The sequence below is a fragment of the Amphiura filiformis genome, chromosome 1 (genome assembly GCF_039555335.1).
Source record: "Amphiura filiformis chromosome 1, Afil_fr2py, whole genome shotgun sequence".
Lineage (NCBI taxonomy): Eukaryota > Metazoa > Echinodermata > Ophiuroidea > Amphilepidida > Amphiuridae > Amphiura > Amphiura filiformis.
This window is the reverse complement of record NC_092628.1, coordinates 39,464,252-39,478,950: the sequence shown is the minus strand read 5'-3', so window position 1 is coordinate 39,478,950 and position 14,699 is coordinate 39,464,252. Positions and strand designations below refer to the sequence as shown.

The 14,699-nt window shown below is 36.7% G+C and overlaps 1 protein-coding gene across 1 annotated transcript; it reads left to right on the top strand.

The window, feature by feature from the left end:
* The first annotated feature begins 1,359 nt into the window (after window positions 1-1,359).
* LOC140146852 (uncharacterized) lies at window positions 1,360-13,451 on the top strand. Its single transcript, XM_072168744.1, is given in 4 exon segments — window positions 1,360-1,654; window positions 8,617-8,732; window positions 8,734-8,814; window positions 12,393-13,451. Coding segments are annotated over 4 exon segments (879 nt in total). The 5' UTR covers window positions 1,360-1,413; the 3' UTR covers window positions 12,834-13,451.
* The last annotated feature ends 1,248 nt before the right edge of the window (window positions 13,452-14,699 follow it).

The window sequence follows — 14,699 nt, the reverse complement described above, 5'->3', positions numbered from 1 at the left end:
ATGTGATCACAGAAGATGAATAAAGATGTGACGTATGAGTTTTTCTGAAAGTATAATCGAAAATTCAAATTTTACCTAGTTATTTTGCATTATTTATTTTTCCTTCTGCTTATGTATATGTTTTTAATTTCACATTGTACATTGTATATGTTTTTATTTTAATATTATATCTTTGTTTATATTTTGTTGTAAAACACGGCCCCAGGGAAGACCAGCTCAAGGGCTGATCTGGGCATTTCCGTGTATAGGCCTAAATAAAATTTGAATTGAAAGAGATCATCTGAAAGACCAAGTTGGTAGAAGTAAACACATCATCTTCGAAGTTGTCATGGTTAATTTTGCTGGTGCAGTTCAAATGATTAACACATAATTTGGCATTTTCTTTCATATTATATGTGTAGTCAAAAGTTCCACCACCAGTGAAAGTGGCGTCAAAACAAAAGCAATAATATATTTCTTATCCGGTAAATCGAGGGTTAAGAACCAGAAAGCCGTAACTCACAATGAATCCTTTGTGAATTAAAGCTTTCTGGCTCTCAATCTTCGAAATGACGTTTAGGATCCAGTGAGGCAAGGGTGAAACAGCCTCACTATATGTACGTATAAGATGTTGCAAGCAAAGATAGCAAGGAAAACATTTCATGATTTTCACAACTTCATGAAAGATGCGATGAGACGTATATCACTACCGTATCATCATGAAGTTACACGAAGAACATTTAAATCGTTGCTTTAAAGCATCTATGTTGAGCCAGAGCCGAGTTGGGATGCATATCAGCATCAGTGACTAAGATGTGAAAGTGCGTTTGGCATGCATTGTCCAATCACGTTGCACTATTTATCGATATCTTGTATTGCGCCAATCCCACACTGGTTGCCAACTTACACTTGTTTGTATCCATTCAATGATTCTAACCCGATAGCAGCGATAATACCAATATGCGTATAACGACGTTCCATATTTAAAGTTCTACTAAAAATATATTTTTATATTAAAATACACACAACACCAACTTTTTGTTTTTGATATTCAAGTGTCACACAAAATGCAACAACTTTAAATAGATGCAAACAATATACCACCACCATCCATCTTACGGACAAACGAAATAAGTTGTGCAAATAAGACCACATAAACCCATTTAACCAATTGCATTATTTGTTAACTCGGGGTTTTTGAGTCTGCTCAATCAGTCGTTGTCAAGATAGGCAAGATAACAGAAGTCATCTTTGAGGTCTCGACAGGGTTTCTATACAGGATTTTTATTAATAGCTCGTACTTATTAAGTTACACTTACTGCATTTGACCGGTCTCCACTTATCTCTCTGTACTACTTCTTGGAAATCAATTCTGATTTATTTGAGGTTACATCTACCAAAAAATCTACGGACATTTGCCCGGTTGAATTAGTCATGATGACCGCCTCGCCGCCAGTCGTGGTCAGCGTACCTGCTCTTTCACCTGCCTACTACGGCGCAACTTCTCCGATGACGACCATGCCAACTTCACCGTCTTTTAGCATCGAGAACATTCTTGCCCCCAGACCGTATGCCATACCTCATCCAAGACATGGACACACACCTTATCTTCCGCTGGCACCTCACCCACATTTCCCGATGTTGCCACCAGAATATCATCATTTGAGTCATTTAGGTAAGTTTATCATATTTTTTTTATCATTTTTTATCGTGATCAAATTTCTTCAAACATCCTCACCGTGCCAATAGTTTATCTTGTCATAATATTGAATTGTGAGAAATATTCGTCTTATCAAAAAAATCACGTATCTTGTAACAAAATATTTTTAATGTAGAGCCAAGAAAAGTTTCTCTAACGTAAATAATGACAATAATATATTTGATCATCATAGTTTCATTTTTTACCTCACCAAAGATTTCAACTTAAAATCTGTCGACTTTACAGCATAATCAAGTCCCAAGTAAATTTAATAACATTTAACATGTTTAAAGCATAAGTTGCAAATCTTAAGTTAACATCTCAATGGTAGCACAATTTATGGGAAAGGGAAACCTTTTCAGTATTTTTTCTTACTACAAAACGATTTAGATTGAAAAAGAATAAATGCCTCGTATAAATGCATGTATAAGCTACTTCGTGCATCATGTTATACCACCAAACTTACGTTGGGGTGAATTGAATGTCGATGTCCGAACTGATATGCAGAATGAAAACGACAGTAATTCCACATCCATGTTTATGGCATCACAGATTTGTGATGGCCCCGGTGATGGCATCCCATGCAAGCAAAGATACTTTATGCAAGTAAAGTTACTCAACATGCAAGTACAAGTGTCATCTAGAATTAGATAAATTACCGATTGTATTTAAAAAAAGTATATTTAAGATACATCAAATTATATTTACTTACTAACAGCTGGTGCGGATTATGAAAACAAAATGAGGAACGCACGGCAAGCAACATCCCTAGCATAACCATGATTACCATAGCACAAAATGCCCCTAAAACGTGTTTGTACACCGAATACGCCGAATGTGTTTTGAAACCCGTCTGATGAAGCCACTCAGTCACCATTATACTGATTCGTGGCTTTAAAAAAAAAAAAGAGAAACCCCAAATACATGTTTATAGTTGATTCACATCGGATCAACAATAAGCTTTTGTACATAAATGCTTTTATATTATTATAATATGCTAAAAGGGAAACACTGAAGACCAATATTACCAATACGTAAAGGTTTTCAATTGAAACCTCAAAATTCATACATTTTGATAGATGAAGATGGATATTCTGAACTATATTCCTGGCCCCTTGTACAGCTAATAAGCAGCGTTATCAATGATCATGTCCAGAGATCTTTTAAGATCTCTTCATGTTAAAACTCTTCATGCCCGCCCGGCCATTCGAATTCCGTACAAATCCATGCGGGGATGCGATTTCAGAGATGGGTGTGTAACCTGACATGACAGTTTCTTCATTATCGTGATTATCTTGTCAATATTTCTGAAAGTGAAATGTTTCCATTTTTTATTTCCACGATTTATCAATCATATCTAAAGGATCTGTCACCCAAAACCCCGGCCAAAACCTGTGCACAGCCTTATATTTATGGGACCTGAGAGCACACCATGTACCAGAACACCATATTGTATTCTGAATACGCGGGAATAAGTAAACCTGGTATAAATCTAATGCTACGTACTTAAAGTGACGTGTATGTAGCTGGGATGAAAAGCCGACCATCAAATGTTGACCTTTTTCATGTTTTTTGGCCAAATTTAATTAAATTTCAGACAATATTTTTTGCCAAAAATCTTTAGGGTAATTTCAGTCTCCATAAATAAAGAAAACGTCACCTTATGGTTGATTTTGTTTCAACATCCAAATGAGGAAAAATCAGTTCGTGTTTGGAAACCAACTTTGGCGTTGGTAACAAATCGGCACAAGAACATGAAGAAATTGTTGCGTAGTTCAGTGAACTATTTACATGAGTTAGAAAATACCAAAAATGCTAAACCAAGATATCTGGTTATTTTGGTGCGCATAATTCTCTGATAAATGCTCCCGATTCCTATAGTTACATGGAAGAAGCATGGATAAGTTTCAGCAGTTTGATATCACTAGGAATTATCGGATGAAGTTGAGATAAAGAAAGCGATAATTACACAAAGATTGATGTGTTTTGTCAGTTTCAGACATGAGAAATGTTTCTTTTTCATTGTGACCATGATGGTGACCACCTCATGCATGGCACTGTCAAATACGATGTCATATTTTTGTATTATGACGTTGATATACATTAACATATCAGTCAAATATTGGTCATCTGACATTTTTGTTTGTTGTGTTGGGGCGTGTGTTTGTTTGTTTTTATGTTTGTTTGATATTTTTCAATCGTGTTTCTTTCTTTCTTTCTTCTTTCTTTCTTTCTTTCTTTCTTTCTTTCTTTCTTTCTTTCTTTCTTTCTTTCTTTCTTTCTTTCTTTCTTTCTTTCTGTCTGTCTTTCTTTCTTTTTTACTTTCTGTCTGTCTTTCTTTCTTTTTACTTTCTTTCTTTCTTTCTTTCTTTTTACTCTCTTTCTTTTTTCTTTTCCTTCTTTCTTTCTTTCTCTCCTTCTTTCTTTCTTTTTACTTGCTTTCTTTCTCTTCTCTTTTCCTTCTTTCTTTCTTTCTTTCTTTCTCCCTCTTTCTGTCTTTATTTCTTTCTTTTTTCCTTCTTTCCTTCTTTCTTTTTTGTTTGTTTCTTTGTTTCTTTGTTTCTTTCTCTTTTACTTTCTTTCTTTCTTTTTTCTTTTCCCCTTTCTTCCTTTTTTGGAACTTTCTTTCTTTTGAACTTTCTCTCTTTCTTTCGAACTTTCTTTCTTTTTTGCAACTTTCTTTCTTTTCTCCTTCTTTCCGTCCTTCTTTTTTTTGGTTTGTTCGACCTCTTCCGGTTCCACCAGCAATTCTATATATGAGTCAAATCTTGGTCAAGCCCTTTAAAGACGCTATACTCCAAGAACTGCTAAAACCACCACTCCATCTGAAATAGTCCGAGAACCGTTAAAAACCAGTGAACACTCCACCTGTAAAAAGATGACTGCTTTTAGCAGTTCTCGGGGTATGTATGCATGGTATGTGCGATGTAAAAAATGCTTCCTAAAATATAAAATAATATAGCCACTTCGAAGATCAAAATGATAAGCAGATAAATGTACAATGGAATGTCACTTCATTTAACACCATTTAGTGATATAAGTGCTATATAAGTTGTAATCGTTACAGCCGGTTTAAATGTTGATTTCGTAGTTCTTTTTGTTCCTCTAAATGCATTTCTTTTTTCTTTACAATTACAAATCGGAGGAAAATTTCAATTAAAGTTGATTCCAACGACTTTTAAGAAGCTTGTATTTAATCGTTTTATATGCATAAATTCCATACTAACAGTAAATAATTGCATCGTGATCCCTTTTAATCCACAAGTATTTTGGTGTAATTTAACAATTTGAAAACCCGATACACTAATCTAATGCAATGTAATGCATGCATTGTTGCAATGTAATGTATGCATTGTTGCAATGATGTTGTCAGATGAATAATATTGTCATATCTTCTAACCACCTCTTTTCTCTGTACCGTCACAGCTCTTCATTCATTATGTTAGTCTAACTCTTAGGAAAAAGGCACATTCACCTTTTGTTTTTCCTCTCCTCTTCCTGTTTTTCATCATCATCATCATCATCATCATCATCATCATCATCATCATCATCATCATCATCATCATCATCATCACCATCTTCATCTTCATCTTCATCATCATCATCACCATCATCATCATTATCACCATCATCTTCATCTCCATCTCCATCTTCATCTTCATCTTCATTTTCATCTTCATCCTCATTTTCATCTTCATCTTCATCCTCATCTTCATCTTCATCTTCATCTTCATCTTCATCTTCATCTTCATCTTCATCTTCATCTTCATCTCCATCTTCATCTTCATCTTCATCATCATTATTGTTACCATTTTCCTATGCACTCTCTTCTATCATGTCTATTGGTTGATGTTCACCCTTCATCTTTTGTTTTTCCTCTCCTCTTCCTGCTTCTCCTGCTTCTTCTTCACCCGTCACCATCTTTGATCTTTCATCTCTTTCTGCAATCCATATGGTACATACACTTGAAACGTTTAAGATAAAATTAGGCTTTAATCCGTTAACCCGTTTTATTAAAGTATAGCATAGCAATTATGAATGACACCCCTGCTGTCAAACATTCTCTCCTTTTCAGCTCCAAATTGTGTAATTGCGTCATTTTGATATTGACACTTTGCCTTTATCATGTTTATAATGGTCGGATCAGTTTTTTTATCTTTCTCTCTCCCTCTCTGCGTGATCATGAAACAACCCAGATGATTAGAGGTTCCAAGTGGTTGACACTTAAAATAAGTGCTTGTCTTTGTTAAGAAGAACACAATTTTCGTACAAAAGCAGATAATCCCTGAAGTTAATGTAATAATGAACCACAGTGCACTTCAAGAACAATGATGATTCAGGTGCACGTACTGATCTCCGTTATCCAACCAATTTTGTTCTTAGTGGTCAAACGCTCTTTTCAAATCGAAAAATTGAATTTTCTTGAAGAGATGTGGAATAAAGCAACAATTGACTCATAATGAAATCCATTTATAGAAGATGGGTTATCAAGTTGGGAGGCGGAGAAGAGATGAGAGGCTATCATTAGCTTATTTAGATAACTCGTTATTGTTTTTTAACTGGGTTCTATTCATATACTGATGTTTTAAGTGTTCGGGTAAAGTGGTTTCTTTTAATCCTATCTTTTGCTCTTCCTCTCAGTAAGTTTCTTTAGTTTTCTGCGTTAAACCGCATTCCAAAATCTATTAAAGAAACAGATGCGTAACGTTAATAATAAGTATTTAACATGTTTAACACAATGACCCTCATCATAATTGTATATTCATGATTTTGATAAAAGTTTTAGGGTTACAGTATTAGTATGATTGACATTGCGTCAGGTGAACAAGAAGTGTTTTAAAAAGAAAATTGTTACATGAAATGTTGTTAGTGAAAAGATGATGGGTTAGTAATTTGAAAGAAGACTTGTGTGAATACTCAACATGCTCAATACAAGTATGCTTTTACATAATGTTAATTAATATGTCTTCCGTATACATACACATTTTAAATGGTGTAATTCTATATTATTTACATGAAATCCAAGAGCACCCCCCATCTTCTCCCTCTCCTTTCCGTCCAGGAGAGACTTGGCTTATCTCTTCAATGGGGCTCCATTTGAAACTACTTTTTTGAATTGGTTAAGAACCTTTTGGGAACTGCTGTATCATGTCTTTTTTGTTTAACCAGTCGGTCCGGGTTGAAACACACTTGTGTCCTGTTGGGACCAGGCTCATGCATAATGCTCAAGCCAAGTTTAAAAGCTTATAAACATGACGGCCTGTATGCAGAGAAAACTAGAAAGAAACAGGATGAAGAAAAAGAGCAAGGAAAAAAAGTCACTCCCAACTCCCAACAAATCAATTGTACAAATTTGCTCTTAGCCCTTGGGTCGAGAAATTAGGAATTCTCAGTTATTCCGTGCCCTGATATACAAAGGATTCTACTTGGTTTGTCTTTCTGTTCTTTTTGTTCATTAATCTTTCTGTATATTCACCAGTCTGTCTGTCTGTCTGTCTGTCTGTCTGTCTGTCTGTCTGTCTGTCGGGTTGTCGGTGTGGGTGGGGGTGTGTGTGTATGTATGTGGGTGTGTGTCTGTCTGGATGTCCTTTCTTTATGTCAGTGTTAGGCCTGTAAATCCGAATTCGCAGCATCCGTCCAAGTTGTTTGCAGTGCCTATCAGCCCGTACCCCTCGCTGTCCGTTTGTTTGTCTGTCTGTGTTTCTCATCATCGATATTTTTCTGCAAAATGTATGCCTAACTTTCAAAGAATACTGATAAAGTTTAAATATATATAGATTCAATCTCTCCCACGTCGGTTTCCGTGAATATATATAGAACTCCATATGACAGGTTTCATGATAATGTCATTTCTTATGGTATACATATTTCTTAGTTGATGTCATCATTTAACAGAAACCATTTATAAACCCGGGTTTAATAGTGAGTACGATGCGCTTGTCGTATAGCAAACCAAACGTGAAGCTATAAAAGCAAGATCTATTATAAAGCCATCGCCCAGGAAAGTTCAAAAGCGTATCATTTCGCGTATTTTTGGGTCATAATAATTAGATGACTAATTAGACAGAATCCATACCTGTTCATAATATGGAAACGATACCGGGATTATCACTCATATTGTTCTACATACGATTGACCGCATGACCATTGTTTTAGTTTTTAAAAAAACCGAGAAAATAAATAACAATAGTTGGTATTTAGCAGCACCAGCAACAAGAATAACACTCCCCAGAAAACTAGTTTGATCATCTTTCAAAATGCTATCAATATAAAGTTGATATAAACAAAACAAAATACATAATGCAATGGGGTAAACCTGAAGGAATCAGCATTGCATGTTGGGGCTATCGATTGTGGTAGCTGCGCAACATTCAGAGAGCGGTAGATCGCTTCTTCATGTTATATAATTTCGAAACCAACAGAAAGAGGGGGAGAGAGAGGGGGACACGAAAAACAGTTAAAACAAGAACACATTTTTCAAACATTTTTTTGCAAATTATTTAAGGGTAGACGCGGTATTGTTGGTCAAACAAAGCAACCAACATATTGGTTTTCATTTATCTTCATCAATATATTATTGATGAAAATAACACTTTGATGTCTTGCAAAAGTTTATTCTACAAATCATATACTTTGAAAACTTGCTTGATTTATTGTTGTTAATGAGTTATGTACGTTTTACAAAAGTGTTGCTGTTTCAGCCCTCTTTACAACATAACTCAAGAACCACAGGACCTACAAAAGTATATCTGTGCATGATATTTGAATTCTTCTACACGCTCGCTATGAATTGAGCAATGCAATTTTTGTCAAAGCTCACTACCATTCGCAAGATGCTGTGAATTACCAAATCGCAACAGTTTAAAATAGTTGCTGACCTTAATGTTAGAGCTAGACCACCGACTTTAATTACAATGTTTTCAATGGTTTCCTTACAGCCTATGCTCCATACGGCGCTTACTCGCACATTGATCTTATGGGACGAAATCAGAAGCGGAAGAGACGACATCGTACTATCTTTACAGAAGAACAGCTGGAACAACTTGAAGCGACTTTTTGAGAAGACACATTACCCTGATGTAATGCTACGGGAGGAATTAGCTCTCAAGGTGGACCTTAAGGAGGAAAGAGTTGAGGTAGGAATATTGAGCAATGTTTTTTTTTTTTTGCTAAGTTTCAAAATTATGGCGCGCTCTTGCCATAATTGCATGCAGGTCTGGGATGACTCTCTTTACGCAGACAATCCCGGCCTTCGCTGGGCTTTAAGGAAGAACAGATGATTACAGTATTTTGCAAAGAACATTCGCGCTGCACTGGCCGACCGATTGCGCAGATTGATCAGCGAATGAGGTGCTGATGAGATGATGGCGTGATTCAAATAGCCAATCAGAACCCGATCTCATGTACGCCATTAACTGCGCCCAATCGGGCAGTGCGAAAGGTATTTGCAAATAGGTGTAATTAGGTGTCTTAGGTAAAAGAAGGAATAAAACAAACAAACAAACAAACAAACAAAATAAAATGAATATCGGATCATTCTTAATCACAAGAAAATTATCAATCCGCGTCACTTGAAGCACAGACCATGGAACAAGGTCCTCTGCTTGAAGACAGAATCTGTCCCTTGTCCGGCCTATAACAATATCAGATTTATGACCGATGTGGCTTGCCATAAAACTCGATTACAACATAATACGCCACCAATTTGCCAAATGCAACAGATGAAAAGTGCAGAATACGACCACCCATTAATTCGTACAAGCTTTTAATTTACAATATTTTTTACACATAATACTTAGTAATACCTACGATTTGATTAATATGTTTTTCAGTTCCCAGGCTCATGAATACTGACGATTATAGACTTAAATCTTGTTTATCTCTATCAAATTTGATTGTTGTTTGCTCTCTTTTTTCGACCTGATGAAAGGAAGACCTTCTAAATATATCCTTTCCTAAATCGCTTTTGTAAAATCTCTATCCGTCATTGAACGCATCAGTTGGGAATTGGACGTGTCACCCGACTATTTAAAATTCTACCAAAATACAATCACAACGATAAAGAGCCACTAGACCAATAGGGTTGTTTGTACCCATTTGATCTAATTTTCATATTGATTCCAAATAACTTATAGGCATAATAAATGATGCATAAAACTAAAAGCTTTTGAACACTTTATTCCTTACAAAATGAACATATCGTTCTGCACCGCTCATCATGTTCACCCGCGCAGAGAAAAACGTCTGTCCCCTTAAGCGAAGATTAGTGAAATTATTCTAACAATGTTGCTGATTGGTCCAATTGATAATGAAAACTTCTTTTTGCCCAATCGGCAGGTAGTTCTTATGGGGTTAAGCGAAGATTAAGTAACAATCTGTGATTTAAGATATTTAAGAATTTAAACCGGTTTGAGGTTTTACAAGCAAATTAAACAAAATGATTCAGAGAATTGAAATCTATTGATACTGTTGTTATTCAGAGTTATTAGCTATAAAGCTGTTATTTAGTTTGGTCTAATCTTATGAGCTGGTTACGGTTGTTTTCTTTACATGTTGTTTTTTGGTTCCAGTAGAACTTTTGTTTGCAATGATTGGTTTAGATTTATTTAAGTTGTTTGCGAAAGCTTAATGTAAAACCTACTTTGTCACTTCTATAGAATTAAGACTCAAAATGGGAAGAATTTATATTTGTATAAAGTATTAGTAATTGGTTTCTCTTACTGAAACCTTGTTCTTCTTGAAAGCTATATTCTGTGTTGTTGGCTGTTTCCGGAATGTAGAAATAATTATACAACAGCTGATGATGGAGCTTTACAGATTTTGATACTTAATTATTATATCCAGATATATTTTTTTGTGTGTAAGAATCATTTTCAATAATGGATGTATGTCTTTAAAAGATAAATTATTTTGTTTGTGTCCCAATTATGATGCTGGTACGACACCTTTCCTTTATTAGAGTCAGACGGTTGAAAGTCTCTTGTACTTTTATCATCTCAGTTCCCACGACTCTTTGCTAACATATCTGAGAAGGGGATGGTCCCGGGGGTGGTAGGCTTATTCTGACTAATTATTATGTTGGTGTATTACATGGTGGTTGGAGAGTGGAAGTGAGGGGCGGGAGGGTATGAACCTCCATTCTGATACCATCAATTCAATGGGACTGGCTGTTACAACGGCTTGGAGGGAACATGACCGGATTTACCACAGGGCCAGATGGGCCCGGATAAAGGGCCCAAGATCAATTTGGGAGGATAAAGAGATATAAAATAAAAATTATAAAAAAATAAAGGAAAGTGGGACAATTTAGCAAGGCACTGCATGGCAAATAGGTTATAGGGATGGGGTGTGGCACGTGGATCCAGGTAGGGAGGGGGGGGGCTAAATTTTATCATTATCGCCCAGGGCAATGGAAAAGTTAAATCCGGCTCTGGGAGGGAACGGACATTAATATGCCATCTCTGTCATCTCTCTTGGCTGTTCCATATAAAATCCACACCACCCCTGTGGAAGATTTTGGAAATATCTGCCAGGAGGAACATGAATTTCAAATGGAATGAACACATTAGGCAGTTCCATTTGAACTTCATACACCCTCTGAGAAAGATTCAACCTGAATCTTCCACAGAGAGAGGGTGGGTTGCAAATAGAGCTGCCTAGTGTGTTCATTCCATTTGAAATTCATACTCCCCCTGTGGCAGACATTTTTAAAAATCTTCCACAGGGTTAGTGTGGATTTTAAATGGAATAGCCCAATTTCAATTGATTGATAACTTTTAGAAATATTTTCATGAAAATTTATTAAAAGACTTGCCAAAAGGCTAGGAGTAAAGATGCAAAGGTTAGTGGCAGTGGCAAGCACAGGAGAGAATAAGGACCGGGCCGGGATCGGTGGCACTTTCTTATTTATCAAATGAAGGCCCGCCCGCCCGCCCGCCACAACCGAGTTGACATGCAGCTTTGTTCAAAGTAATTTTCCGGGCCGAGATCAGTGGCACCATCTTATTTATCAAATGATGACAGGCCCGCCCGCCACCTCCTCCACAACCGAGTTGACATGCAGCTTTGTTCTAAGCGAACTAATCCAAACTGTCCGAATTAGATAGATTCCTTATTTTCCTGGGATTAACATAACTAACCTGATCCTAATCCGGTTTAAAATTACAGATGGGTGGCCATATTTGTCGCAGTTCATTGCGCATGCACGCGGATTATAGATTACATCACGATTCATCTTGTTGATTAATGTTGGGGCATCAGATTATGATTTTGGAAAGCTTTCGTAATCGGGAGTAGGTCTCATGAGATGCAGAGCGGGCAACAGTTTTTAAACTGTTTTAAAAATTTATTTCATCGTATAATCCTTTTGGCGTGTCGGGGCCGGGGTTAGTGCCCTTGGGATAGTAGGCCTACTAGCCTTTATATAAATTAATTGGAGGCCCAACCCGGGGGCCCAAAGTGGATATCCCGGGTGGGGATATCCAGAGGAGTTATATTCACGCCCATGCCCTCTGACCATAGACCCTATATTATGGTCTATGCTCTGACCAGCTTCATGCTCTGACCATAGACCCCACTTCTAGGGGCTATGCTCTGACTGACTGATTGCACAACTTTGATGTTTACGTTTTTAATTAATATTCCCTCTGATTTTGTGATTATTGTTAAAGTAATAGTTGTTATTTTCATTTTTTTCTGCTCCTGATCTATACAGGTTTGGTTCAAGAATCGCAGAGCTAAATGGCGCAAACAGAAACGTGAACAACAAGAAGCCGCTAAAAGAGCTGCTGAAGTAGCCGCCGCCACTGTCACCATCTCATCCGCAGCCGTATCACAGCACTCCTCACAACCACAGCCACGATTACAAAGCGTGAAAGCAACGGACGTTTCACCACCAACCATCTTCAAACACGATCGACTAAACGTTGACGATGCAGACAGCTCATCCAATTCAGAAGATGATTTAGATGATACTCTGGATCACCCTGAAGACAGACAGTTGCGGCTTTCTGTTAGTAGTAGCGCGGGTTCGAGTCCAGTTTTTAACAGCACCAGTGAAGGTGGGCTTAAGGTTGAACACGGATTGAGTGATTTCAGTATACAAGCGATACATAAACTAAAATCAAGCAGTTTGCTGATGAAACAAGAACGCTGAATTTCAGGTTCAGGACAATCATAAACAGGGATTAATAGGTTTGCAGATCAATTATGATGTGCATCATGAGAGACAAATTTATTCAAAAATACATTATATGTTTATAGCGTTTGAAAGCAAGGCGTTATTGAGAAAATATAATTTTGGTTATGATTCGTTTTAATGTTATTTATGACACAGCAGAAATCTGCCAAAATTGCCATCATATTGTCTCAATTGCACACGAAGTTAGATATAAGATGTGTATCTTTCCGCGTTAGGGAAGGGGGTACTCAACTTAAAAAAGTGACGAGTATGTGCCTACCGGGGGTACCGGTGACAGGAAGTAGGGGCATCGGTATAAAATGTTTTTATTTAGAGGGGGTCATTGGATATAACAAAGTGAAAAAGGAGTCACTGGTATAACATTTTGAAAAAGTGGGTCATTTGGTATAAAAATTTTGAAATAAGGGGTCATCGATCGGGAGCATTTCTTTTTCCAAATTTACAATATTAATTTGCAATATGAAGTTTCCGCGTATTTTATGGCATTTTGATGATAACATTGTGGGGAAAAGGCTGTATTCGGCTCCCAAAGTGGGGGCCGGGCCTAAATGACAGGCACATACCGTCACTTCTATTGTTCTAAAGTTAAGTGCCCAAACTGGTATTTTTACTGCATTTGTCATGTTCGTGTTTCATGCATGTGTCGAAAACAATTAAAGCTCCGTTTATATGTTATCATGTCCAAATGAAGCAAATTCCAAATCCAAAATATGTTTTTCTCCGACATATTATTTCATATATACCCCCCCTCCTATAGTAACTAAAAAAGAACCTGTAAAAAATACCCAGTGTATATTATATAGGCTACACGCGAGGAGGATGGCTTCACATAAATTCGCGCGGGTTAACAGAAAAACCTTTTTGGGCATATTTGTAGGTTTTTTTTGTCATGGATAATTTTAAGTGCAATATTACAAAGAACAAAATGTATGTTTTGTAAATATATTGAACAAAGAAATATTTTACGTTGTAATGTTTATATTTTGTAAAGAGTATCTTATCCACTGTGGGTAAAATTGATGAAAAGATGTTTAAGGTATTCATCGTACCCATGCATTTACCGTAAAAACTAGATAGTTAGCATATGTGCTTACTATCGAGCGCTTTTAAAACATGCAAACGTGAAGAGCCCCATCCACAAAAGTGTAAAGGGTTTTGAGCAAACCATCGATACACAGTTGTATACGAACAAGTAAACCTGCAAATAGGTGTCTCAACCCCATTAGCTCAATTGGTAAAGCGCCGGACTTTGGTTCAATTTCATGTTTTCAAAAGTGCTCGATACTGAGTAAGCACATATGCTAACTATCGAGTTTTTACGGTATTCATAAAATATTGTAAAACATTAACACACCTATGTTTCAGATAGACAGTTTTGAAAAGACCGCACATGCCAGTTACAGGCAATACATAACCGCGGATATCTATTCGTACTTACTCAATTAGCATTTTGTGCAAATTGTATTACAAACTTGAATGGGGTTCTTTTTTAATGGACCTTTATATTGTACATGTAAATTCTGTGGAGACGAATAGAAGATTAGAGAAGGGTTGAATGGGCGATATACCGTAAACACTCGATAATAAGCATATGTGCTTACTATCGAGCACTTTTGAAAACATGAAATTGTACCAAAGTCCGGCGCTCTACCAACTGAGCTGATGCACACCGACATCGCCTGGCTAATAATTATTTGGTGCAGCAGTGACATTAAAATGAATACACGGGATCGATACACGTGAATTGCTATGCACGATTTTGATATCAGACGAAAATCTTCGGATACTGATTTAGAAAATGATGAATATCTCCCGTAAATG